The sequence below is a fragment of the Engystomops pustulosus genome, unplaced genomic scaffold, assembly GCF_040894005.1.
Source record: "Engystomops pustulosus unplaced genomic scaffold, aEngPut4.maternal MAT_SCAFFOLD_680, whole genome shotgun sequence".
Lineage (NCBI taxonomy): Eukaryota > Metazoa > Chordata > Amphibia > Anura > Leptodactylidae > Engystomops > Engystomops pustulosus.
The window spans coordinates 6,097-32,258 of record NW_027285559.1 but is presented as its reverse complement, the minus strand read 5'-3'; the positions used below and the strand labels follow the sequence as shown (position 1 = coordinate 32,258).

General features: G+C 41.4%; 1 protein-coding gene and 1 pseudogene across 1 annotated transcript; both read right to left on the bottom strand.

Annotated features, from left to right (window-relative positions):
* Positions 1–25,824, bottom strand: part of LOC140112299 (NACHT, LRR and PYD domains-containing protein 12-like) — a 33,021-nt pseudogene extending 7,197 nt beyond the window's left edge.
* On the bottom strand, positions 15,551–21,374 carry LOC140112296 (uncharacterized). The gene is made up of 5 exons (XM_072132447.1): positions 21,188–21,374; positions 20,811–20,885; positions 20,664–20,723; positions 16,070–16,440; positions 15,551–15,958 (listed from the first exon to the last, which is right to left on the bottom strand). Exons 1-5 carry the CDS (start codon positions 21,212–21,214, stop codon positions 15,760–15,762), a joined length of 732 nt encoding a protein of 243 aa, XP_071988548.1. The 5' UTR covers positions 21,215–21,374; the 3' UTR covers positions 15,551–15,759.
* Positions 25,825–26,162: the final 338 nt, after the last annotated feature.

Sequence of the window (26,162 nt, the reverse complement as noted above, 5' to 3'; positions counted from 1 at the left end):
GTGAGACACCAGTCTAAGGCTATATTCACACTGTCGTTGCCCGCCCGCACCGTACCGTAGCGGGCAACGGCAGTGCACAGGGAGAGGAGGTGAGCGCAGCTCACCCCCGCCCCTCTCCATAGGAAGTAATGGCGAACGGCGCCGTACTACGGGTAAAGATAGGACAGGTCCTATCTTTTTCCCGGGTACGGAGCGGTACGGTGCCGCACGTGTGCAGCACCGTACCGCTCCCGTAGGGCGCCATGCGCCCATTGCAGTCTATGGAGGACGTATATCGGCCGTATATACGTCAGCCGTATATACGTCCTCCATACGTTAGTGTGAATATAGCCTAAGACTCTATATGCTCCGTGGTGGATAAGTGTTGAGTATCACGTAGATTCACTTTTGCTACTGTCCATTTACACAAGTATGTTTATATGTGCTTAGTACAATGTAGGGAGAGTAGTGAAGACCCTCATATATACACCCCGAAGCCGCTTTACCCCTTCCAGAGGTTGCAGATTGGCTAAGTACAGCTACAAAAGGTAAGTAGCTATGAACATGTGCTTGTGTGTGTGGACCTCTTTTCTGGGTAATCTGAACCCTATCCTGTAACTAAAGCAAAGACCACAGCCAGGGATCGAGGAATACGTTAGTCCACTTATTCTAGAGACTAAAGTACAAATCTCTATTGGGGTAATAATATAGTTGATGACAGTTCTAGGGATTAAATAGGCTTTTCACCTACTGAGGTTGTTTTATATAATTGCCCCATGGATGAACATATACTTCCCTAAGGTTGTTTAGAGGTGTCATAGAGAATTGGTGGGGTGTCCAAAACCTGCAGAAACATTTTTCTCAGATGCATAACAGGCGGTCCCCTACTTAAGAACACTCAACTTACATACGACCCATAGTTACAAACGGACCTCTGGATATTGGTAATTTATTGTACTTTACTCCTAGGCTACAATAAGCAGCTGAAACAGTTATCAAATGTGTCTGCAATGAAGCTTTAGTGTTACTCCTGATTCTTATGACAACCCAACATTTTTAAAATCCAATTGTCACAGAGACCAAAAAAGTTCTGGCTAGGATTACAATGATAAAATATACAGTTCCGACTTACATACAAACTCAACTTAAGAAAAACCTACAGACCCTATCTTGTATGTAACCCGGGGACTGCCTGTATCTGTTTTAGTTTCAGAACCTGATAAAGTAGCTAGAGCAGAGGACCTGCACCTGGGTGATGAGATGGTCCTGATGTGAAACCCGAGAAGTCTTTTGAAGGGTCATCCCAAATACCTCTGACACATCCACGTGTAGAAACTACAAGGAGACTGCGACAGCTGAAGAAGAAGAGCGCAGGACCCAGAGACTACGGAACATGAATCTGTGTATCTCGATGCTGCTATGGACATTGTTACTCTTACCACTTGCAGCATCACTGGGGAAAGATTGTGATCATAATGGGGGTCATTTACTAAGGGCCCGATTCGCGTTTTCATGACATGTTACCCGAATATTTCCGACGACTTTCCCTGTATTGCCCCGGGATTTTGGCGCACGCGATCGGATTTTGGCGCATCGGCGCTGGTATGCATGCGACAGAAATCGGTGGGAGTGGCCGAGCGAAAACCTGACGGATTCGGAAAAAACGCAATTGGAATGCGGACATGCTCAGTAGGTTCCTTTGTCCCAAGAACCTATAAAAACTCCCTCTTGACTAAATAAAGTGGAATTCTCTCAAACATGTGAAGGTCTGAGAGATTCACCGAGCAGCTCGTACTATACAATGATTTGGACACACATCACATCCGAGTAAGGAGATATTTGTCTCAGCAGTATCGCACAGGATAGGATTAGATACACAGCTCAGCAGACAGTATCACACAGGACAGGATTAGATACAAAGATCAGCTGACAGTAACACATAGAATAGGATTAGATACATGGCATAGTAGTCAGTATCACACAGGATAGGATTAGATACACAGCTCAGGAGACATGATCTGTGTATCTAATCCTGTCATGTGTGATACTGTCTGCTGAACTGTGTATATAATCCTATTGTGTGTGATAATGTCCGCTGAGATGTGTATCTAATCGTATTGTGTGTGATACTCTCTCATGATCTGTGTATCTAATCCTGTCATGTGCGATACTGAGAGAGTATCACACACAATACGATTAGATACACATCTCAGCGGACATTATCACACACAATAGGATTATATACACAGTTCAGCAGACAGTATCACACAGGATAGGATTAGATACACAGATCAAAGACCGCATAAGACATGGTAGGATTAGATACACAGCAGACAGTATCACACAGGACAGGATTTGATACACAGCTCAGCAACCAATGGGGCACATTTACCTACCCGTCCCTGCACGATCCCCGAGGTGTGTTGTCCGACGATCCTGCACAGCTGCCGCGAATCACTAAGATCGTGCGCCCGATGTCCTGCACTCAGGTCCGCCGGAGTTCACCATCTTCTTCCCGGTGCATGCAAGTGCATTGGATGAGTCACAATTTAAATGTTAAATCCCGTGTGTTGTCCGAATCCGTCGGATTGTCTAACGGCCCGCCCCCGATTTGTGTTGCATGAAAGCCGGCGCCAATGCGCCAAAATCCGATCGCGTGCGATGCATTCCACGGCGCGATCCCCGAAACCGTCGGAAAACCCAACAAAAATGCGTCCACGGGCCCTTAGTAAATAAGCCCCAGTGTGTGACATGATTAGTTTAGATACACAGATACAGTGTCCCCTTATTACCACCTGGGGCACTATCACTACCATTACTACTATTACTATTGGCTACTGTGTATCCCGGTGTAATAACAATCTGGATGATTTTTACCTCAGATCCCGGAGGTTGTGTAATCCTGGTGCAAGTCTTTCTAATCCCTCAGGATCTATAGAACATCTAGATAGATGGAGACCTTCTATATGTGAGCAGCACTCCATGATGAATGATAACACGGTGCAGTCTAGAGCCGACAAGGGAACATAAGAAAGGTCCAATGTTCTGTGTGATTGTAATGATTCCTGCACCAGAACCTTATTCCGGGTCTCAAACAGATAGAAGAACATTCTGAGAAGACGTCACTTTTTATATTCACTTTCCTCCAGCCTCTCTTCTTCTCCAGCCTCCAGCCTCTCTTCTTCTCCTCCTCCTCCTGTAATGAAGTTCCTCAGCCAAGTGATGACGTCTCTGGAGGCCTGAGCTGCTCGTGTGTCCAGGTATCCGGTTAGTAGTGACCTGGTGGTGGCATCTGATAGACCACACAGGAAGCGGAGGAACATCTCACCTCGTCCATCAGGATAGGATTTGGCTTTCTCTAGTGATTCCTGTAACTTCTCAGGAGAATAATCGGCATAATGCACAAAGGCAGAGAAGAATTCCTGGACAGTGAGATGTAAGAAGGAATAGGACACAGGTTCCTCCGATTCCATCAGGAAACTTGATAAGAGCTTTGACTTATTGTCCACATGGAAAGACTCCAGATCCCGATCATCAAATATAATCGTGTGATTCATGACCCCATGTTCTGCCATCCATCCCATGGACTGCAGGAGCTTCTGGGCGCCACTTTTCTCCAGGCTGTGATTGGACAGGATGTTGGCGACAAATATGGCAAAGAGCTGGGTCACGGTTCTGGGTAATAATGAGACCTGCTGGTCACTACTTGTGGTCTGGAAGCTCCTGGATAATACTGTACAGATGATCCAGCAGTAGGACGGGATGTAACAGAACGTGTACAATGTGTCATTCTGCCTCACATAGGTAAAAGCCTTTTCTGCCAGTTCAGGGTCACGGAAGAAATTGTCAAAGTAAATCTTTCTTTCTTCTGTGAAGAATCCACTGATTTCTACCATTCGCTGGAAATCCCTACAATCCATTGATGCCAGTCTGGTCGGGCGACTGGTCATCAGAACAGAACAACCATTAAAGGGGTTATGCCACCATATAAATCTACTGTTAAAACATTACCATGTATAAAAAATGATATTTTCGGCTACCATCTTCATTAAAAATAATGCTGGCTTACTGTGATAATTGACTGTGAAGACCGTGGTAGCACCCCCTGTCGGCGGCTGTCTCCGTCCTGGTCGGCATCCCGGCATGGCCGAACATGCGCAGAATGACTTATTTTCAAAGATGGCGCCGCTCTTCTGCGCATGCGCCGTATCCGTTCTGAGCGGCGCCAAATACTCTGTGTGTGCGCCGTGACTGCAGCCGCTTCATGCTGCATACTCATCCGCGGCCGCATCACAGAATGAGGATCCAGTTCACTGCTCAGGAGCAAGGAGCGTTTGCTGTGTCCCTTGCTCTGTGACGCAGTTTTACTCTTCACGCCCCTCGGTTCCCAAAAGTCCATCTAACCCACATATTTCATTTGTTTTATCACTCACTAAGTAAGTAAAAGTAAAGTCTAGCACTAAACACCACTTACTGAATATATATCAGAATATATATATATATATATATATATATATATATATATATCTCAGAATATATATATATATATATATCTCAGAATATATATATATATATATATATCTCAGAATATATATATATATATATATATATATATCAGTATATATATATATCAGTATATATATATATATATATATCAGTATATATATATATATATATATATATATCAGTATATATATATATATATATCAGTATATATATATATATATATATCAGTATATATATATATATATATCAGTGTATATATATATATATATATATCAGTATATATATATATATATATATATATATCAGTATATATATATATATATATATCAGTATATATATATATATATCAGTATATATATATATATATATATATATATATATATATCAGTATATATATATATATATATATCAGTATATATATATATATATATCAGTATATATATATATATATATATATATATATATCAGTATATATATATATATATATCAGTATATATATATATATATATCAGTATATATATATATATATATATATCAGTATATATATATATATATATATATATATATATATATATATCAGTATATATATATATATATATATATATATATATCAGTATATATATATATATATATATATATCAGTATATATATATATATATATATCAGTATATATATATATATATATATCAGTATATATATATATATATATATATATATATATATATATATCAGTATATATATATATATATATATATATATGTCAGTATATATATATATATATATATATATCAGTATATATATATATCAGTATATATATATATATATATATATATATATCAGTATATATATATATATATATATATATATATATCAGTATATATATATATCAGTATATATATATATATATCAGTATATATATATATATATATATATATATATATCAGTATATATATATATATATATATATATCAGTATATATATATATATATATATATATATCAGTATATATATATATATATATATATCAGTATATATATATATATATATATATATATATCAGTATATATATATATATCAGTATATATATATATATATATATATCAGTATATATATATATATATATATCAGTATATATATATATATATATATATATATATATATCTGAATACATATATATATATCTCTATCTGAATACACACACACACACACACACACACACATATATATATATCTATCTGAATACACACATATATACATAGATAGATATATAAATATATATATATATATATATATATATCTATCTGAATACAGATATATATATATATATATATATCTGAATATATATATATATATATATATATAAATCTGAATATATATATGTGTATTCAGATATATTTATATATACGGTATATATATATATATTCAGATTTATATAGATATATATATCTATTCAGATTTACATAGATATATCTATGTATTCATATATATATATATATATATATATATATATATATATATAGATATATATGTGTATATATATATATGTGTGTGTGTGTATTCAGAGATATATCTATGTATATGAATACATAGATATATATCTCTATCTGAATATATATATATATATATATATATATATATATATATATATATATCTGAATACATATATCTAAGAGAGAAAGATAGATATATGAATATAGCCTGCCAGCCCCCAGTAGTGTATAGCCTGCCAGCCCCCTTGTAGTATATAGCCTTCTAGCTCCCATTAGTATATAGCCAGCCAGCCCCCAGTAGTATATAGCCTGCTAACCTCCTGGAGTGTATAGCCTGCTAACCTCCTGGAGTGTATAGCCTGCCAGGCCCCTGTACTGTATAGCCTGCCAGCCCCCTGTAGTGTATAGACTGCCAGCCACCTGTAGTATATAGCCTGCCAGCCTCCTGTAGTGTATAGCCTGCCAGCTCCCTGTAGTGTATAGCCTGCCAGCCCCCTGTAGTATATAGCCTGCCAGCCTCCTGTACTGTATAGCCTGCCAGCTCCCTGTAGTGTATAGCCTGCCAGCCTCCTGTAGTGTATAGCCTGCCAGCCCACTGTAGTATATAGCCTGCCAGCCTCCTGTACTGTATAGCCTGCCAGCTCCCTGTAGTGTATAGCCTGCCAGCTCCCTGGAGTGTATAGCCCGCCAGCTCCCTGTAGTATATAGCCTGCCAGCCTCCTGTAGTGTATAGCCTGCCGGCCCCTGTAGTATATAGCCTGCCAGCCTCCTGTAGTGTATAGCCTGCCAGCTCCCTGTAGTGTATAGCCTGCCAGCTCCCTGGAGTGTATAGCCCGCCAGCTCCCTGTAGTATATAGCCTGCAGCCCCTGCCTCCAAAATAATGCTTTTAGGAAAAAAAGTGTACCACTCGCTGACATCTTAGTGTGTGCCAATGCCGGCGCACGTCACGATATATATTTATATATAGATTTGCGTGTATGTATATACTATATATGTGTGTGTATGTATGTATCTTGTATGTAAGTATGTATATAAATATGTATATATACACGTATATGTATAAATGTAAATATATGTATGTGTACATATATATATATACATGTTAATGTTATTGTAAATATGTACATATTATTGTATAAAGAATTATATAAAATAAAACTTTTTTTTGAAATATAAAGTAAATGTAATAAAGTAATAAAGTAGAACCTCTTCATAGACACCTCAACTGCTGCAGAACCTCTACACATACCTTAGCTGCCCTAGAACCTCTAAAGACACACCTCAGCTGCCACAGAACCAGTGGCGCAACTAGGAGAGACAGGGCCCCCTAGCAGGCTACTGCACGGGGCCCTCCTTCCCACTTATACATATACATATTATACATATACATATTAGTATACTCACACATTGGGAGTTACAATCACATATAAATACACTCATGTGCATATACACATACATAAGGTGCCATGTGCAACATACATACAGTGTATACAGACACCTTATACACATCACAGATACTGCATATATACATCACAGTATATGTTATACACAGATTATGCTGGACGTGTGCAGTACAATATAGATATAATGGTGCACATCCTCCATTCTTTATTGTGTCAGGTCGGATGACGGAGCCCCCTGACACTGCGGGCCCCAAAGCGGCCGCTATAGCTGCTACCGCTGTAGTAACGCCCCTGCACAGAACCTCTAAACGTACACCTTAGCTGCCACAGAACCTTTACACACACACCTCAGCTGCCACAGAACCTCTACACACACACCTCAGCTGCCACAGAACCTCTGCACACACACCTCAGGTACCACAGAACCTCTACACGCACACCTCAGCTGCCACAGAACCTTTACACACACACCTCAGCTGCCATAGAACCTCTACACACACACCTCAGGTACCACAGAACCTCTACACGCACACCTCAGCTGCCACAGAACATCTACACGCACACCTCAGCTGCCACAGAACCTCTACACGCACACCTCAGCTGCCACAGAACCTCTACACACACACCTCAGCTGCCACAGAACCTCTACACACACACCTCAGGTACCACAGAACCTCTACACACACACCTCAGCTGCCACAGAACCTCTACACACACACCTCAGCTGCCACAGAACATCTACACACACACCTCAGCTGCCACAGAACCTCTACACACACACCTCAGCTGCCACAGAACCTCTACACACACACCTCAGCTGCCACAGAACATCTACACGCACACCTCAGCTGCCACAGAATATGTGGAATGGGACTCAAGAGGTGTACAGTTGTGGGGACATAAGACAGCGGATGGGTTCGGATATATCTGCCTAGGGGTAGTGCGGATACAATAGGTGAACACTGATATTTGTAGGTTTGTAAGGGCCATGTGTCCAAACCTGCAAACGTGGTTGAGGTACCCAGGATAGATAGATACAATGGCCAAAATGTCTTTGATCCAAGGCCGATATTGCCTGTTTTCTCACCTAGAAAGATTGGAGTTTGTTATATTTATCACCATTATGCTTCAACTTGAAGAGACAAAATATAATTACAAATTCTGAAAATATCATTGTATGTTTTATATATATTTAGTTAGCATTTTATTGCATGAAATTTGTATTTGACCAGCTATCAACCAGCAGGAATTCTGGTGTTCTTAGATCCGTTGGGACACATTTACAGAGGTTCTTGCACCAGTTTTCAGTCAGGCTTTGCATGTTCTTTTAGGTACAAACTGTTTGCACACAAAGTGTCAGCACCACAATTGCGCTCTTTTGTGGCACAGCTGCACTAGGCATCTTGCAGCACAAATTAGGGCATGTCCTATGTTAAAGTTGCACCAGAAAAAAGTTGGTGCCCTCTGTCGGGGAAGTGAAGGGAGTGACAGAATCATGAAAAACATGCAACATAAATCCTGAATCTCCTGACTTTGTGGGAATTATGTGTCTCTGAGTTGAAGTGTGCATCTCCATTCTTTGAGGGGAGGAAACCTGTATATAATACATATTTTCTCCTCTGTACATATTCTCAATAAATGTAGGTGATCATGTAGATGATGGTAATCATAACAATCAAACCCTTTGGTGGAGATTGGTTAAAAGTGTCTGTGAGCAAAGTTATTCCAATTGTCCATGGCAACCAATCAGAGCTAAGCTTTCATTTTCTTGCATCAGTTTATAAAATTAAAGCTGAGCTCTGATTGGTTGCTTTGAACTGTTTTCATAGTATCATAGTATATAAAGCTGTAAAACGATGCACATCCATAAAGTCCAACCTATAAGAATTAAACAAATGTTTTGCCCCATAACCCCTGATATTTTTTCTCTCCAGAAAGTCACCCAGGCCTCTCTTGAACATGTACATAGAGCAGGGCCGGATTAAGGTTGGTGGGGGCCCCATGGCGCAAAATCTGGTGGAGGCCCCCACTAAGTGTAGCGTACACACACGTCCTCCTGCTTCCTTTCCACTATCCCAGCAGTAACACAGCTATATACAGCCGCCTCACCCCCATACGTTCTTGTGAATGTACCCTTATACAGACATGTTTATACAATTACCCACATTTATTTACATATACCGACACACACATAAAGTTCTAAACTCATATACTTGCACCCATATATACACAAAAGTATACACTTATACACACACATTTATGCACTCATATACATTTATAAACTAATACACAGAGTATAAACAAACTCATAAAGTATATACACACATACAGCAAATACACACACATTCAGTATATACAGCATTTACACACATATGGGAAATACACACACATTCAGTATATAGAGCATATACATACATTCCATATACACAGTATATACAAAAACCACATCATTCACATATATATAAATGTACACACATATATGCTTATATAAATATATGCGTGTATATACACAGTAGATGCATATATACACAGTATATACACAGTAGATGCATATATACACAGTATATACATATATATACAGTAGATACATAAATACACAGTATATACATATATACACATATACACAGTATATACATATATATATACAGTATATACATATATACACATATACACTGTATATACATATATATATACACAAAAAAACACATATGTATATACTTACCTGTTAGGGTGACCGTGTGACCTGTTTGGGTGGGTGGGGGGTCTTGCCGGTGCTTGTTTGCCAGGGGGGAAGGGGGTGGGTAGTCGCCCGGTTGCTTGTTTAGCTGGGAAGGGGAGGGGGGGTTGGCGGTGAATGTTCGTGCGGGGAGTGGGGGGGAGGTTGAGCGGGGGGAGGGGAGCCGGAGGCGGTGTTGAGCCGGGATCGTGCGGAGCGGGGAGCTGGGAGCCGGAGGCGGTGTTGAGCCGGGAGTGAGCAGAGCGGGGGGCGGGATTTGTGGGGTTGCTTTTTTAGGCGGGCCTGGAAGCAGTCACCTGTGCAGGGGGGGCGGAGTGGTGCCGAAGGGCAGGTGGCTCGCCATGCAGTAGGATGAGTGGCCGGGCAGTTTATGCAGGGGCTGGAGGGCCGGGGAGGTGCAATTTGGTGGGGGCCCCTAGGGGGGACGAGATGGCGGGGACCCCGGGGCTCGAGCCCCGCCTATAATCCGGCCCTGACATAGAATCCGCCATAACAACCTCCTGCGGCAGAGAGTTCCATAATCTCACTGCTCTTACATTAAAGAATCCTTGTCTATGGCTACTGTTTTGCTCTCAGACATTTTTTATGAATAAGGCACATTGTGCACTATTCACGTTTAATTTAAAAAAAAAATTTAAATAAACATTCCTGAACTATATCGATATTAGCAATACAATTATACTATTTTTTAAAAAATGTCAATTTGATTTATTATTGTTCCAGGTATTAAAACTTGTCTACAAAAATGCCTTCCTGTATAATTAAAGGCTGTCAGCATACATGGAAACAAAAAAATGCAAATGTCATTATGCATGCGTTTCCTAAAGAGAAGACCGCTATTAGACTTTGGCTTTCTCAAGCACCAGAGCATTTTCATAATCTAGAAGAACTAGCTGACAGAATACATGCCAACAAAGCAAATGATGTATATCGCATGTGTTCTAAGCATTTTGCAGATGACCAATATTTTCATGAGAATACCAAACGTCGGCTGCGCCCAAATGCGGTGCCATCAATTTTCCCAATAAAAAAGTCACCTGAGTTAGATGATGATGCTTTCAATAAAAGACCTTTAAAACGCAAGCGCTCATCTAAAAGTTATTCAGAAAAAGGCATGGTAGATATTGGTATAAACACCGATGTGTTTCTCCATAAAATATGCCGTGCTGTTGGGACAGATCCTTCGTATGGAAAAAAGGATGCATCTACACAGACAATGCCCCAGAAAGGCATTTCAAAGGCTTGTATGTGTGATTTACAAAAATCGGATGCATTATTACCAGAAAAAGTCACCACAAGCTTTTCAAATCTTCCACCTATATCCGAAGATACAGATTCTTGGAGCAGCATTGATGAGAGCAGAGAGGAGGTAGATGATACATTATATTTAGAAGACTCTGACCTAGAAGACGAAGATTCCCAGGAATCTTCATCCGATGATGACGATTTGATGGAGGAAGGAAAGTTTGAAGAAATCATCTATGATTCACCTGACCTGGCAAATGAACCAAAATTTATAATCTTTAAAAGCAGTTTGCACAAACTGTTGTCACTGATTCCTTGCCAGTTTACAAAATCCTGCCATTCTAGCCTTACACATGTGCATTTTAAAAAAATAGGTTCAATGCTTATTATTGATGCTCGCTGCACAAGTGGACATGTATCAACATTGTGGCATAGCCAGCCGAGTTCCAACCGGTTTCCTATTGGCAATGTTGCCCTGGCTAGCGCTGTTATTTTAAGTGGGTCAAGTTTTTTAAAAGTAAGCAATTTTTTTAATATTCTAAATATCAGTATGATATCTCATTCAACATATTATAGATATCAAAGACGATTTCTATTCCCTACCATACACCATCATTGGCTAACAGAAAAATCTAAAGTAATAGAAAGCTTGAGAAATACACCTATCTGCCTAGTGGGTGATGGCCAGGCAGACAGTCCAGGCTTTTGCGCAAAATACTGCACTTATACCCTGATAGAGGCAAAATCCAACAAAATTGTGGGTTTTAATGTGCAACAAATAATTCCACCAATTACATCTGTTTGCCTTGAAAAAATTGCCTTCCAAAAAACTTTAGAGGACTTACTATCTGAAAATGTGAATGTGAGGATTGTGGCTACCGATCGTCACATGGGAATAAGAAAATTAATAAGAGAAGAGTACAGTCATATTTTGCACCAGTTTGACATCTGGCATGTTGCTAAATCTGTTGGCCAAAAAATTTTATGTGCCTCCAAATTAAAAAACTGTCACGAACTGGCAAATTGGGTTGCACCGGTCAAGAATCATCTATGGTGGTGTGCGAAGCATTGCAATAAGGATCCTAATATGCTTGTTGCCCAGTGGCAGTCTGCAAAATACCATGTGGTTAATGTTCACGAGTGGCCTAATAATGCATTATACCCAAAATGTCACCATGATCAACTTCCTGAGGATACCAAATGGTTAAAAATAAATTCTCTCCCCCATGAAAGATTGAAAAGTGTTATCGATAATCCAACCCTCCTGCGTGATATTCGTCATCTAACATTTTTCTGCCACACAGGAAATTTAGAAATCTTTCACAGTACAACATTAAAATACAGGCCTAAAAGAATTCATTATAATCATGATTCAATGGTTGCCCGAACTGAGCTCTCCGCATTAGATCACAACTATAATGTAGGACGAAGGCAGGCCACAGCAAGGGGCTTTGATGGAGAAGAAAAAGAGAAATATAGAGTGGAGTACTCCAAGGCCAGGCGATCATGGGTTGTGAAAAAATTATACGAGCCAAAATCGAATGAATTTTTAAAACCTATCCTCAATGATGTCCTAGGTGCTGTGGCAGGAGAGAAACTATTTCATTGGGAATCAGCAAGGGGAATTCTTCCTGTAAATATTGCTCCAGTGGAGAAGCCATGCAAAGAGGAGCTTATTCAAAAATTTAAATCACGGTTTTAAATTGTTTTATTGTATGCAATGATAGTTTTTAATATATTTATTGTTGTATGATAATTATAGTGTAAATTATATATTTTATGTGTTGTAATAGATTTATATGTTTTTAGAAGTCATCGTTAGGAGATGGCATGGGGTGTTCATCTTATAATACTGGATGGGGTGTTTATCTGCGTAGATGAAAAAAAAACAGGCAATCTGTTTAGCCTCAGGAAACCTAACTGGTTGAGGTCTTTAGTAACAACCTATTGGGGCCTATTTTTTTGGAATGGTGGGTAGGCAGGTAGTGGGACCTGCCATTCCCTCCCCACTCCAGTAAGGGGTAGGATAAGTGTGTGTACCTTATAAGACTTTTTCACATGTAAGTTTAATTTAACATTTTCGGTTTGCTCTTTATTTATAGTGGTTAATAATACAATACGATACAAATGTTTATCTTTTATACACAGTGTTCAGGCAAATTGTTACAAACAGATAGGGCTACAGGTTCAGTAACATACACGTTACATTGGGATGGCAAGACTACATTTAATTTGCTTCTTGCTTAGGTTCTTAGTTACATACATACAATATTGACATATATGATCGTAAGGCAATACTTGTTGTAACTTACATCTGTCTGTTGCTCCTGCGCATCCTGCGCATCTGTTGACAGCGCATCAAGCTGGCTGTCAACCATGAGCTCATAGATAAAGTGCATCACTCCCATACAGGGCGATACGTTACCGTGGTGGTGGGGAGGCATGGAAGATTTGGGATAGGGCGGGGGGGGGGGTGCAGAGGTGATAGTTCTGGGCTTTCTGGTACAAGAACTTACATTCCAGAGTCAGAATCAGGTGCCGTGTGCAGCCAGGTTATGGTGCCCTAGTGCACTTGAGGTTTAACACTTCAATGATGCCTGGGGTTTGGGTGGACGTAAGGCCTGTGCTGGCGCTTTTGTTGTGGCATCGGTGTTCACAGTCACTTTTGGTCATTGGTGCTCCCATTCAGATAATGTTTCTGGTGGTATTGGTTCCAGTTGGTTGCGAGGTTTGGTGGAGGGGGCATTGCGCTTGTTTAGTCCATTTTAATTGATGGTACGTGTGGGGACTGTAGGTGGTGTGAGTCCATTGATAGGCGTAAATTATTATGCGACATGACCAACTTGGCGTTCCTTAGAGGGCAGTCATTGTGCGGCCAGTTTGTGGCCCCTGGTCATCTTCTCTACCCCATTTTTGCTGGTTACGGGGCAGAGGGGAGGGCTGCCCACTTGTTAATGGTGCAGGAGGTTTGTCAGGTTAAGGAGTGCCGCTGGTTGGTGGCGTTGCTCCATCCAGAGGGAGCAGGGTCCACTGTCACTCCAGTCTGCTGCAGAGTTGAGAGAAGACTGCTATGATGCTTGTAAAATGTGCATATACACTGACATATACATATGTTCTCAAGGAATGGAAGTGGTTCTTTTGCCTCTTGTCATTGTTTATGTCAACAGAGTTGAGAAGGCTATAAGATACTCACTAAGATGCTCACTATGGGAGAAGAAAGGGGCACAAAAATTGGAACATTTTTTCCTTTACAAAATATATTGCAAAGTTTACTATTATCACCTGCACTTGGGTTGTAATTATGTGCAGACACAATTTTTATGTTCTACATTTAGGTTTTGTCTTGTTATATACCAGTGTACTAAATGTTTTTTCAATTGTTTACTATTATTTAAAATATATAGCGGTCGACCTTTAAAACAATGTTGCCTGTGACATATTCCTAATTATTGAGGACTATTGTGTCAGCTTTGCTAAACTTATACACTATCTACAGATTTTTAGAGGTCAACTATTTTCTCTCATTCCGTTTACAAGGAAATCTACCATCAAAATTAATCATGATATACCAGGAACACTTACTCATAGATCCAGGCACTGTGACTGTGGTAATCATCTTATATTTGTTATCTGTGGTCTCCTACCTTCTAATATCAACTTTTATAATTATGAGCTATAAGTGTCCCTGCGGGAGTTACCAGAGAACCTCTGTGCTGTAGCTTTACAGGCTGTTACACTGTGAATGAGCACTTCCCTCCTCCTACTGTGTGATATTACATCAGGCAAAGGAAGGGGGAAGTGCTGAGGGATTATATTATAGTGTGACAGCCTGTGGAGCTACAGCATGGAGGAGCTCTGTAAAAATCCCCATCTATCGTTGGCATAAATATAAAAGTTCATTTTAGATGGAAGATTACCACAGTCCCTGTGCCTGGATCTATGAGTAAGTGCACTTTATTTTATCATGATGGATTTTGATGGTAGATTTCCTTTGAATGGACAGAGCATAGGAGTGGACAACCACCTGTGGTGTAATGTACCCTCTTTGTGATTGCCAGTCAAACCAAAACTATTCTTACTAAATGTTTGAATATTTATGTGACATGTATCCGATCACAACCCGGTAATAAAGTTTTATTATTAAACAATATTGCACACTTTGTTATCACAATTGTTACCCTTCACTAACAATTACAGCTAAAATATGGTCTAGAATATTTTTAAATATAAATTTGCATATTATTACACTATAGGTTAAAATATATATTGGAAACACCACAAGAGTATAAAATAGAAGAGACTATAAAATAAATAAACAGAAACTTATGTAGAATCTTAACACATTTTATTTAAAAATTTTAACATAAAAGTGTCATGCAAAAACATATCAAACCAGCCTCAGAAGTTTAGGTCCATATCAAATAAATCTGGATTAACATCAACGTAATATTGGAAACCTGTGTATTGTCCATTTGGATCTGGGTAAAGGTCTCTGATTTTGCATATGACACATGCTGGAATAGGGACTCTGTTATGTTTCCCCAAAATGCCATGTACCCACATGGTGAAACAGCGATATGAGGCCAGACGCAATGCTCTGTGTGGAAGAATAAAAGTTAAAATATTAAATTGTATTAAAACATCAAATAATAAGCATAACATATATTGAAAGAACTACAAATAATTTTATTCCATAATAATTACTTACCGGTTATCATTTATGTCATAATAATGGCGATGTTGGGGTCTGAGGAAGGTGATAAACCTTTGCAAGTGTTCTTTTAAAGTACACTGCTCTATGAAGCCAGCATTTTCAGTAATACATTTTTCATTTACACATGGAAGTTCGTGTAATTCCTCAGATTCTTTGCAACAAAAACTTTCAGATACACTTGGCATAGTGTGACAAAGGGTACAGGAACACCAGGCTGTGCCAAGAAGTCTTCCTTCAGGATCCCCCTCTGGTTCTGGTCTTTCTTCCCCAGGGCCCCAACGAGGATCATTTTGGAAGCAATGTCCATTATCTGAATCCCCTTGGTCAGGTCTATCACATAGACTTGATATTAGCCACTGTAGTTCCTAAAAAAGACAAATAAATACAAATTAAAAATAGATTTTTATTATCATTTAAATTGTAGCCCTGTAGCTTTGAGGATCAACTGCCAGTCATACACAGGGTTCTGTGGGTAAAATGAAAGTGTGAGTTCATGGTGTAGATGATCACTGTTGTGATGTTTGTACTGGCTTCTAAACATCTGCCTAATAAAAATTGTTAGTTTGAAATTTTATGCTCCACAATCAGGTTGTGTTGCAACCTGGTCTAAGAACATTACAAGCCAATAAGGCATCTTTCTCCCATATGAAGAGACAATTTTCCCAGAAAGGTAATAATACTCCTATTTTTGGGGAGTATTTTTAGCCGAGGAGGAGTATTACATTTCCAGTATTACAAATATGGGCAGTGTATGGGCAGTGGTTACCCAGTGCACGGTGTATGGGCAGTGTGCACTGAGTGTGCGGTGTATGGGCAGTGGTTACCCAGTGTACGGTGTATGGGCAGTGTGCATTGAGTGTGCGGTGTATGGGCAGTGTGCATTGAGTGTGCGGTGTATGTGCAGTGTGTACTCACTGCAGTGTGTACACACTGCACATACACTGTACACTCAGTACACACTACACACACACTATACACTCAGTACACACTCCACACACACTATACACTCGATACACACTGCACACACACTATACACTCGATACACACTGCACATACACTATACACTCAGTACACACTGAACCAACACTTAGCATACACTGCACATACACTATACACTCAGTACACACTGCACATACACTCAGTACACACTGCGCATACACTCAGTACACACTGCGCATACACTCAGTACACACTGCGCTTACACTCAGTACACACTGCGCTTACACTCAGTACACACTGCGCTTACACTCAGTACACACTGCGCTTACACTCAGTACACACTGCGCTTACACTCAGTACACACTGCGCTTACACTCAGTACACACTGCGCTTACACTCAGTACACACTGCGCTTACACTCAGTACACACTGCGCTTACACTCAGTACACACTGCGCTTACACTCAGTACACACTGCGCTTACACTCAGTACACACTGCGCTTACACTCAGTACACACTGCGCTTACACTCAGTACACACTGCGCTTACACTCAGTACACACTGCGCTTACACTCAGTACACACTGCGCTTACACTCAGTACACACTGCGCTTACACTCAGTACACACTGCGCTTACACTCAGTACACACTGCGCTTACACTCAGTACACACTGCGCTTACACTCAGTACACACTGCGCTTACACTCAGTACACACTGCGCTTACACTCAGTACACACTGCGCTTACACTCAGTACACACTGCGCTTACACTCAGTACACACTGCGCTTACACTCAGTACACACTGCGCTTACACTCAGTACACACTGCGCTTACACTCAGTACACACTGCGCTTACACTCAGTACACACTGCGCTTACACTCAGTACACACTGCGCTTACACTCAGTACACACTGCGCTTACACTCAGTACACACTGAGCATATACTCAGTACACACTGCGCATACACTCAGTACACACTGCGCATACACTATACACTCAGTACACACTGCGCATACACTATACACTCAGTACACACTGCGCATACACTTAGCACACACTGCACATACACCGTACACTCTGTACACACTGCACATACACCGTACACTCTGTACACACTGCACACACACTATACACTCGATACACACTGCACATACACTATACACTCAGTACACACTGCACATACACCGTACACTCAATACACACTGCACATACACCGTACATTCAATACACACTGCACATACACCGTACACTTAGTGCACAGTGTATGTGCAGAGTGTGCTGAGTGTATGGTGTATGTGCAGTGGTTACCCAGTGCACGGTGTATGTGCAGTGGTTACCCAGTGTACGGTGTATGTGCAGTGGTTACCCAGTGTACGGTGTATGTGCAGTGGTTACCCAGTGCACGGTGTATGGGCAGTGGTTACCCAGTGTACGGTGTATGGGCAGTGGTTACCCAGTGCACGGTGTATGGGCAGTGGTTACCCAGTGTACAGTGTATGTGCAGAGTGTGCTGAGTGCACGGTGTATGTGCAGTGGTTACCCAGTGTACGGTGTATGTGCAGTGGTTACCCAGTGCACGGTGTATGTGCAGTGGTTACCCAGTGCACGGTGTATGTGCAGTGGTTACCCAGTGCACGGTGTATGGGCAGTGGTTACCCAGTGTACGGTGTATGGGCAGTGTGCACTGAGTGTGCGGTGTATGGGCAGTGGTTACCCAGTGTGCGGTGTATGGGCAGTGTGCATTGAGTGTGCGGTGTATGGGCAGTGTGCATTGAGTGTGCGGTGTATGGGCAGTGTGCATTGAGTGTGCGGTGTATGTGCAGTGTGTACTCACTGCAGTGTGTACACACTGCACATACACTGTACACTCAGTACACACTACACACACACTATACACTCAGTACACACTGAACACACACTTAGCATACATTGCACATACACTATACACTCAGTACACACTGCACATACACTGTACACTCAGTACACACTACACACACACTATACACTCAGTACACACTGAACACACACTTAGCATACATTGCACATACACTATACACTCAGTACACACTGCACATACACCGTACACACAGTACACACTGCACATACACCGTACACTCAGTACACACTGCACATACACCGTACACTCATTACACACTGCACACACACTGTACACTCAGTACACACTGAACACACTCTATACACTCAGTACACACTGAACACACTCTATACACTCAGTACACACTGAACACACACTTAGCATACACTGCACATACACTATACAATCAGTACACACTGCACATACACCGTACACTCAATACACACTCCACACACACTATACACTCGATACACACTGCACATACACTATACACTCAGTACACACTGAACCAACACTTAGCATACACTGCACATACACTATACACTCAGTACACACTGCACATACACTTAGCACACACTGCACATACACTCAGTACACACTGCACATACACTTAGCACACACTGCGCATACACTCAGTACACACTGCGCATACACTCAGTACACACTGCGCATACACTCAGTACACACTGCGCATACACTATACACTCAGTACACACTGCACACACACCTAGCATACACTGCGCTCAGTACACACTGCACATATACTATAAACTCCGTACATACTGCACATATACTATAAACTCAGTACATACTGCACATATACTATAAACTCAGTACATATACTATAAACTCAGCACACACTGCACATACACTTAGCACACACTGAACCTACATTATACACTCAGTACACACTGCAAATATTCTGTACATATTGCACATACTCTGTACACACATACTATACACTGCAGATTTACTCACCTGGTCCATTCGCGATCCAGCGACGGGTTCTCCGATGCTGGTTCGTGTCTTCCGGCGATTCACTAAGGTAGTGCGCCCGATTGTCCACCAGGTGTCGCTGCTGCGCTGAAGTCCGTCGGAGTTCACTGAAGTTCACCAAGCTAGCCTGGGTGCAGGTAACTGCATGTCAAGCGACACATTTTTTAAAAAAAATATGGCGGTTTTTTCGAATCCGACAGGTTTTCCGACGGCCACGACCCCCGATTTCTGTCGCGTGCATGCCGGCGCCGATGCGCCACAATCCGATCGCGTGCGCCGAAAACCCGGGGCAATTCAGGGAAAATCTGCGCTAAACGGTAAAATTCGGGCCTTTAGTAAATGACCCCCAATCTGTACACAATGCACATAAACTTAACACACACTGCACATGCACTACGCATGGCATTAATTTTGGGGGGTAGTGGTGTCTCACATAGCCCCTTTAATCTGCTAATTTAACAGCTTTTGTGCAGGAAGCAGATTGGCCTTTCCTATGTGTATTGTAGCTCAGCAGCCATCTCAATAAATGGGCACTAACCTGCTATAGCCCAGCACTACCACTGCACAGTAGATGAAATTGTGTGCTTCTTGTTCAGTAAAATGAGCTATGAATCTAACAATCTGCTATTAAAGGGGTTTTCCCACAAATCGAGTTAGGTCCGATCCACAGGATCAGCAAGTTAGGCTCGATCCTGTGGATAGGGCCTAACTTTGAATCGTGGAAAAAAACCCTTTAAACTCTAGCATCATATGAAGAAGCATAAATATCAATTACCGCATCATATTCTGGACCGTGGCCAGGGTCTTCCTCGCTTGATTCCCCTTGCTGAGACAGCTTGAAGATGTAGTTAAAAGAATAGACATTTAGTTAATTTAATAATCAAACTTACATGACAAATTACTCAAAAATGTTTTCATTTACCTGTAAAGAAGAAATTGTAGTTTCTGATATGGTCAAAGATTCTTCATCATCCGTGTAATAATTTTGACTTGTTGCCTTCAAAAAATGATTGCATATGGCATGATGTAAACTAAGTGGTAATAGATGTGTAAGATAGAAAACAAATGATGTAGAGCGGCAACATGTAGAGGTAAAGCGGGTGCAGGTCTTAAAAAAGGTTCTGACACAAACCCCATTCAGCTGTAGCAAGTGAGGAAGCAGCACTCCAAGGAAAAATAGTAGATTTTTATTCCACCATCAAACAGCAACGTTTCACCTTTTCCATAAAGACATTATCAAGCATGCTATTATCTAGAATGCACGCATGGGAAAATATAGTATAAATCCTAAAAACACACCTGTAAACACAGCCCAACAAGAAGCATGTAACAAGAGGTACTGATTGTACTGGGCCCAATAGTAGCATGTTTCTTTTATGATACAAAAGGAAAACAGCAACAAAGTACCTGAGTGCCTAAAATGATACAAAGTGAAACAAGTGCTATCTAGTGCCTAAAATGATACAAAGTGAAACAAGTGCTATCTAGTGCCTAAAATGATATATATTCACTTTCCTCCAGCCTCTCTTCTTCTCCTCCTCCTCCTGTAATGAAGTTCTTCAGCCAAGTGATGACGTCTCTGGAGGCCTGAACTGCTGGTGTGTCCAGGTATCCGGTTAGTAGTGACCTGGTGGTGGCATCTGATAGACCACACAGGAAGCGGAGGAACATCTCACCACGTCCATCAGGATAGGATTTGGCTTCTTCTAGTGATTCCTGTAACTTCTCAGGAGAATAATCGGCATAATGCACAAAGGCAGAGAAGAATTCCTGGACAGTGAGATGTAAGAAGGAATAGGACACAGGTTCCTCCGATTCCATCAGGAAACTTGATAAGAGCTTTGACTTATTGTCCACATGGAAAGATTCCAGATCCCGATCATCAAATATAATCGTGTGATTCATGACCCCATGTTCTGCCATCCATCCGATGGACTGCAGGAGCTTCTGGGCGCCACTTTTCTCCAGGCTGTGATTGGACAGGATGTTGGCGACAAATATGGCAAAGAGCTGGGTCACGGTTCTGGGTAATAATGAGACCTGCTGGTCACTACTTGTGGTCTGGAAGCTCCTGGATAATACTGTACAGATGATCCAGCAGTAGGACGGGAGGTAACAGAACGTGTACAATGTGTCATTCTGCCTCACATAGGTAAAAGCCTTTTCTGCCAGTTCAGGGTCACGGAAGAAATTGTCAAAGTAAATCTTTCTTTCTTCTGTGAAGAATCCACTGATTTCTACCATTCGCTGGAAATCCCTACAATCTATTGATGCCAGTCTGGTCGGGCGACTGGTCATCAGAACAGAACAACCATTAAGAAGAGACTTTCTCACCAAACTGACCACAATGTGACCACAACGTTCCGGCTGTTTAGGGTCGGAGCACAAGTGACGGGATGTGAAATCCATTGTCTGATTGCTTTCATCTAATCCATCAAATATAAAGAGAAGTTTCTCTGGATCTTGTAGGATGTTCCCGAGCTGCTGCCACAGATATGGGTAATGATGAAGGATCAGGGTCTCCAGACTAACCTTATCCCATCTGTTCAGTTCACGGAATTTGAAGAAGAAGACAAAAGAGAATCTTTGATAGAGATCGCCCTTCACCCAGTCATAGACAATCTTCTGCATCAGCGTGGTCTTCCCTACCCCGGGCACTCCGCTCACCAGCACCATATGTGGTACCAGTCTGGACCGGTGGCACCAGCGGAACATCTTGTTGGGGGAAATACGTTGTAATTCATGATGTTTCTTCTTTACATATTCCTCATGTCTTGCCCCGGTCGCTATGAGCTCATTCTCAGAGCGTTCCCTAAAGTGATGAGTGGAGACAATGATGAGGGTCACATAACGTGTGCAGAAGGGAAAACTCTCCTCCTCCTGGTTACATCTCGGAGGTTTATTCTCTATCAGATTCTCAGTTTTCTCATATAAATGTTTCTTGTGCTGGTTCTGGATTTCTATGGAAACAACAGAAAATAAAGGGGATGATAAGTGGCTGCAGGGTTGGAGCCTAGGGTCCACCAGTAAAATATATTTGGGAGGCCCAGCTACTGCTTCAATGAAACAGGCAAACCACCCCATGTATATTTTCATTGTGTTTCTAAACGTGATGCAAATGCAAGGTGTGAATGCAGCCTGTGGCTGTGTTCACACATTGGGGCACATTTACTTACCAGGTCACTCGAGTTCACTGAAAGTGCATTGTGCGTCTATTATGCTGCATGCAGCGATTCACTAAGATCGTGTGCCTGAAATTATCAATGTGTCGCTTCCCCGCTAAGGTCCGACAGAGTTCAGCATCTTTTTTGTGGTGCGACTTTAACATAGAGCATGCAACAAAATTTAAAAGTCAAATAAGGTGCTCAGTCCAAATCAGTCAGACTGTCTGATGCCACGCCCCCTAATTTGTGTCACATGGAAGCAGCGCAGCTGCACCACAAAAGGATCGCCTGCGCCACAATCCCAGCGCAGACACTTCACCGGACTATAGTGTGGTGCAAAGCCCTTAGTAAATGAGCCCCATTGTGTTTTTGTTGCGTTTTCAACGCATTGGGAAAGAGGATCCTGTTTCTCTTCCATTTAAATGCATGTCGTTTTGCCATTTTGTAGCGATGCATTTAGAGGTTTGCCTTTTAAAAATACAAAATTAAAGCAAAAACACAACATTGATATGTTGCCTTTTTGAAAGACACACAAACCTCTAATTGCATTGTAACCCAACAGAATGCAACAAAAAAAAAACATAATGGGGCACATTTACTTACTAGGTCACTCGAGTTCACTGAAAGTGCATTGTCTGGCTATAAGCTATGCAACTAATCACCAAGATCGTGCGGCTGATATCATGAATGTGTCGCTTCCCGCTCAGGTCAGACGGAGTCCAGCAACTTTTTTGTGGTTCATCTTTAACTTACGGAGTGCAACACAATTTAAAAGTTAAATACGGCATTTGGTCCGAATCAGTCGGAACGTCTGACAGCCCGCCCCCTAAGTTGTGTCGCATGGAGACTAGTGCAGCTGCATCACACAAGGGTCGCATGCACCGCGATCCCCAGGGCAGACACTTCTTAAATACCTGTGCAAGATGTTTTAGCCACGAAGTATGTGCATTGTCCAACCAAAGTGTACAGCGCGACCCGTAGTAGATGAGCCCCAAAATGTGAAGGCAGCCTCAGGCTTCCTGGATAATACACTTGTGCAGTTCTTGGGATGAAAACAATGGTCCCATGGATCGTTGTTTGGACATTGTTTGACATTGGGATGTAAGTACATAATAATAGCCTGAACTGCGAACATGGTTAGGACCTGCTCTGTCATTTGCAGCTCAGGCAGTCGCCTCATACACAGGGCTATGAAATTCACAGCCATGTGCATGAGTCCATAGAAGTGATTGGGGACGTGTACAACAGTCCTGCAGAATACTGGCCCATTCACACTTAGTTATTTTGATGCGTTTTAACTGCATTGGAAACCACAAAAGGGGGGGCTTTGCCAGAACACATATGTGTTTCTACTGAAACGCTTTTGTTCTGGAATGAGCCCCTCCCTTTTGCCTTCTCACGTGGAATTAAAACACAAGAACAAGAGACGTGTGAAGGGGCCTGAAGCTTGTTATCTGCCAGACTGTTTTACTTCCAGGAATCAGTATTTAACCTTTATTTTTATCTAGGCCTAAACACCTTTCATGTTGTACAGTGACTCCAAATTAAATATTTCATGACTGCCCCGGGGCTTGAACATAAAATCAAGACACACGTCAGTCTCTTAGTGTATGTAAAGATCTTCTCCTGTTTAATCACAGCTGCATGTATAAAAAGACAGAAGAGTCAGCATTGGTGGCGTGACGAGGAGATAAGGGGCTTGGATGCTATAGGCTTAGTATAAATGTACTACAGCCGCCCTCTAATACATTCTACAAAAAGTTAATTAATTGTGCTCAGTTCTCAGGGACCTTTTCCCAGATATTGTTTATACTAATTTCCTCTGCCAGCAGGAGATAAGTGGCTCCAGAATCCTAATATCATGCAGCATCGAGGACAGACTGGCTTCTCATTACATGTCACAGGGTATTAGCCAAACAGGTTACATAAAATGAGGTTTGAATCATGACATTAACTTGACAATGGTCAGGGAACATGGCCGCTGTATCTAAGACAGCGGACAGTCCCTTATTCTGGGATTTCTTAAGTCAGGATGGCGTCCGAAACCAGTGCGATCTCCTTAACAAGACTGAACATGCAACAGGTTGCAGGTATATAAAGAGGGTTCACAGGCTGGGGGGGAGGGAGTTTGACATGTGGCCCTGAAGGGCTGTAGAGGCGCGCACCTAAATTCTTTTGAAAAGCCTGCAAACTTTTGTTTGATGGTTTTTACGCAAAACTACACCAGGTTGGACTTGGCAACGTTTTGCCCGGCGACTGCTTTGCCCAACGGATACATCAAGAGGCCTCAGGGTGGTGTCACATGTTAGCGTTTGGATTCTGATTTGTAACGGATTTAAAATGCACTGGGTGGTCCAAGGACAATTACATATCTGTTTGTATACAAACACATGCGAATGGCCATCCCTGTGGCTATTGGCTACTGGGGGCCATCCCTGTAGCTATTGGCTACTGGGGGCCATCACTAACTATAAAGGTCAAACACTGTGACTACTGGCTACTGGGGTCATTTTTGTGGGGATCGCTATGACTATTGGCTACTGGGGGTTTTATTGTGGCTACAGTGGGTATCACTGTGAATAATAGCTACTGGGGGCCATCACTATAACTAATAGCTACTGGGACGAGAAATATTTAAGAATTAGACTTCTATCCAATACGAGTCTGTAATGGTTGACTTGAGAGCAGACCTAACAGTGCACTTACCTCTCAGATCTAGGGGTAGGTTGTGTCCTTCCTCATCCAGTAGGATTTCTCCCGGCAGATCGTCACCTAATAAGAAATTTGTAGGACTTTATAGTATATAGATCAGTGCTGGATGTACAGATATAATATACATGTGAGATTATACAGGGATATGGACAATGGTCATAAAGATAAAGCTGAGAACAATCCCAGGAGCCAGAGATTGGACCAGATAAAACCAGTAGATGGATCAGAATGAATCTACATGTACGACTACCACAGACACAGCAATTATTCCATAGCAATAGGTAGAGGCCAGAATTTATATCAACAATCTGTACAAAGCCTAACGCTGATGGATTTATATAGAAAGTTCTGGACCTCACAGATCCCCCTTCTCCCCAAGCATAAACCACTTACATATA

Coding starts and splice junctions, on each gene's coding strand:
- LOC140112296 (XM_072132447.1), bottom strand. CDS start 21,214: ATGCTTCTTGTTGGGCTGTGTTTACAG. Junction 20,724..20,810: donor CTACAATTTCTTCTTTACAG/GTAAATGAAAAC, acceptor TACATCTTCAAG/CTGTCTCAGCAAGGGGAATC. Junction 16,441..20,663: donor ACGGTCCAGAATATGATGCG/GTAATTGATATT, acceptor TGTCTTTTTTAG/GAACTACAGTGGCTAATATC.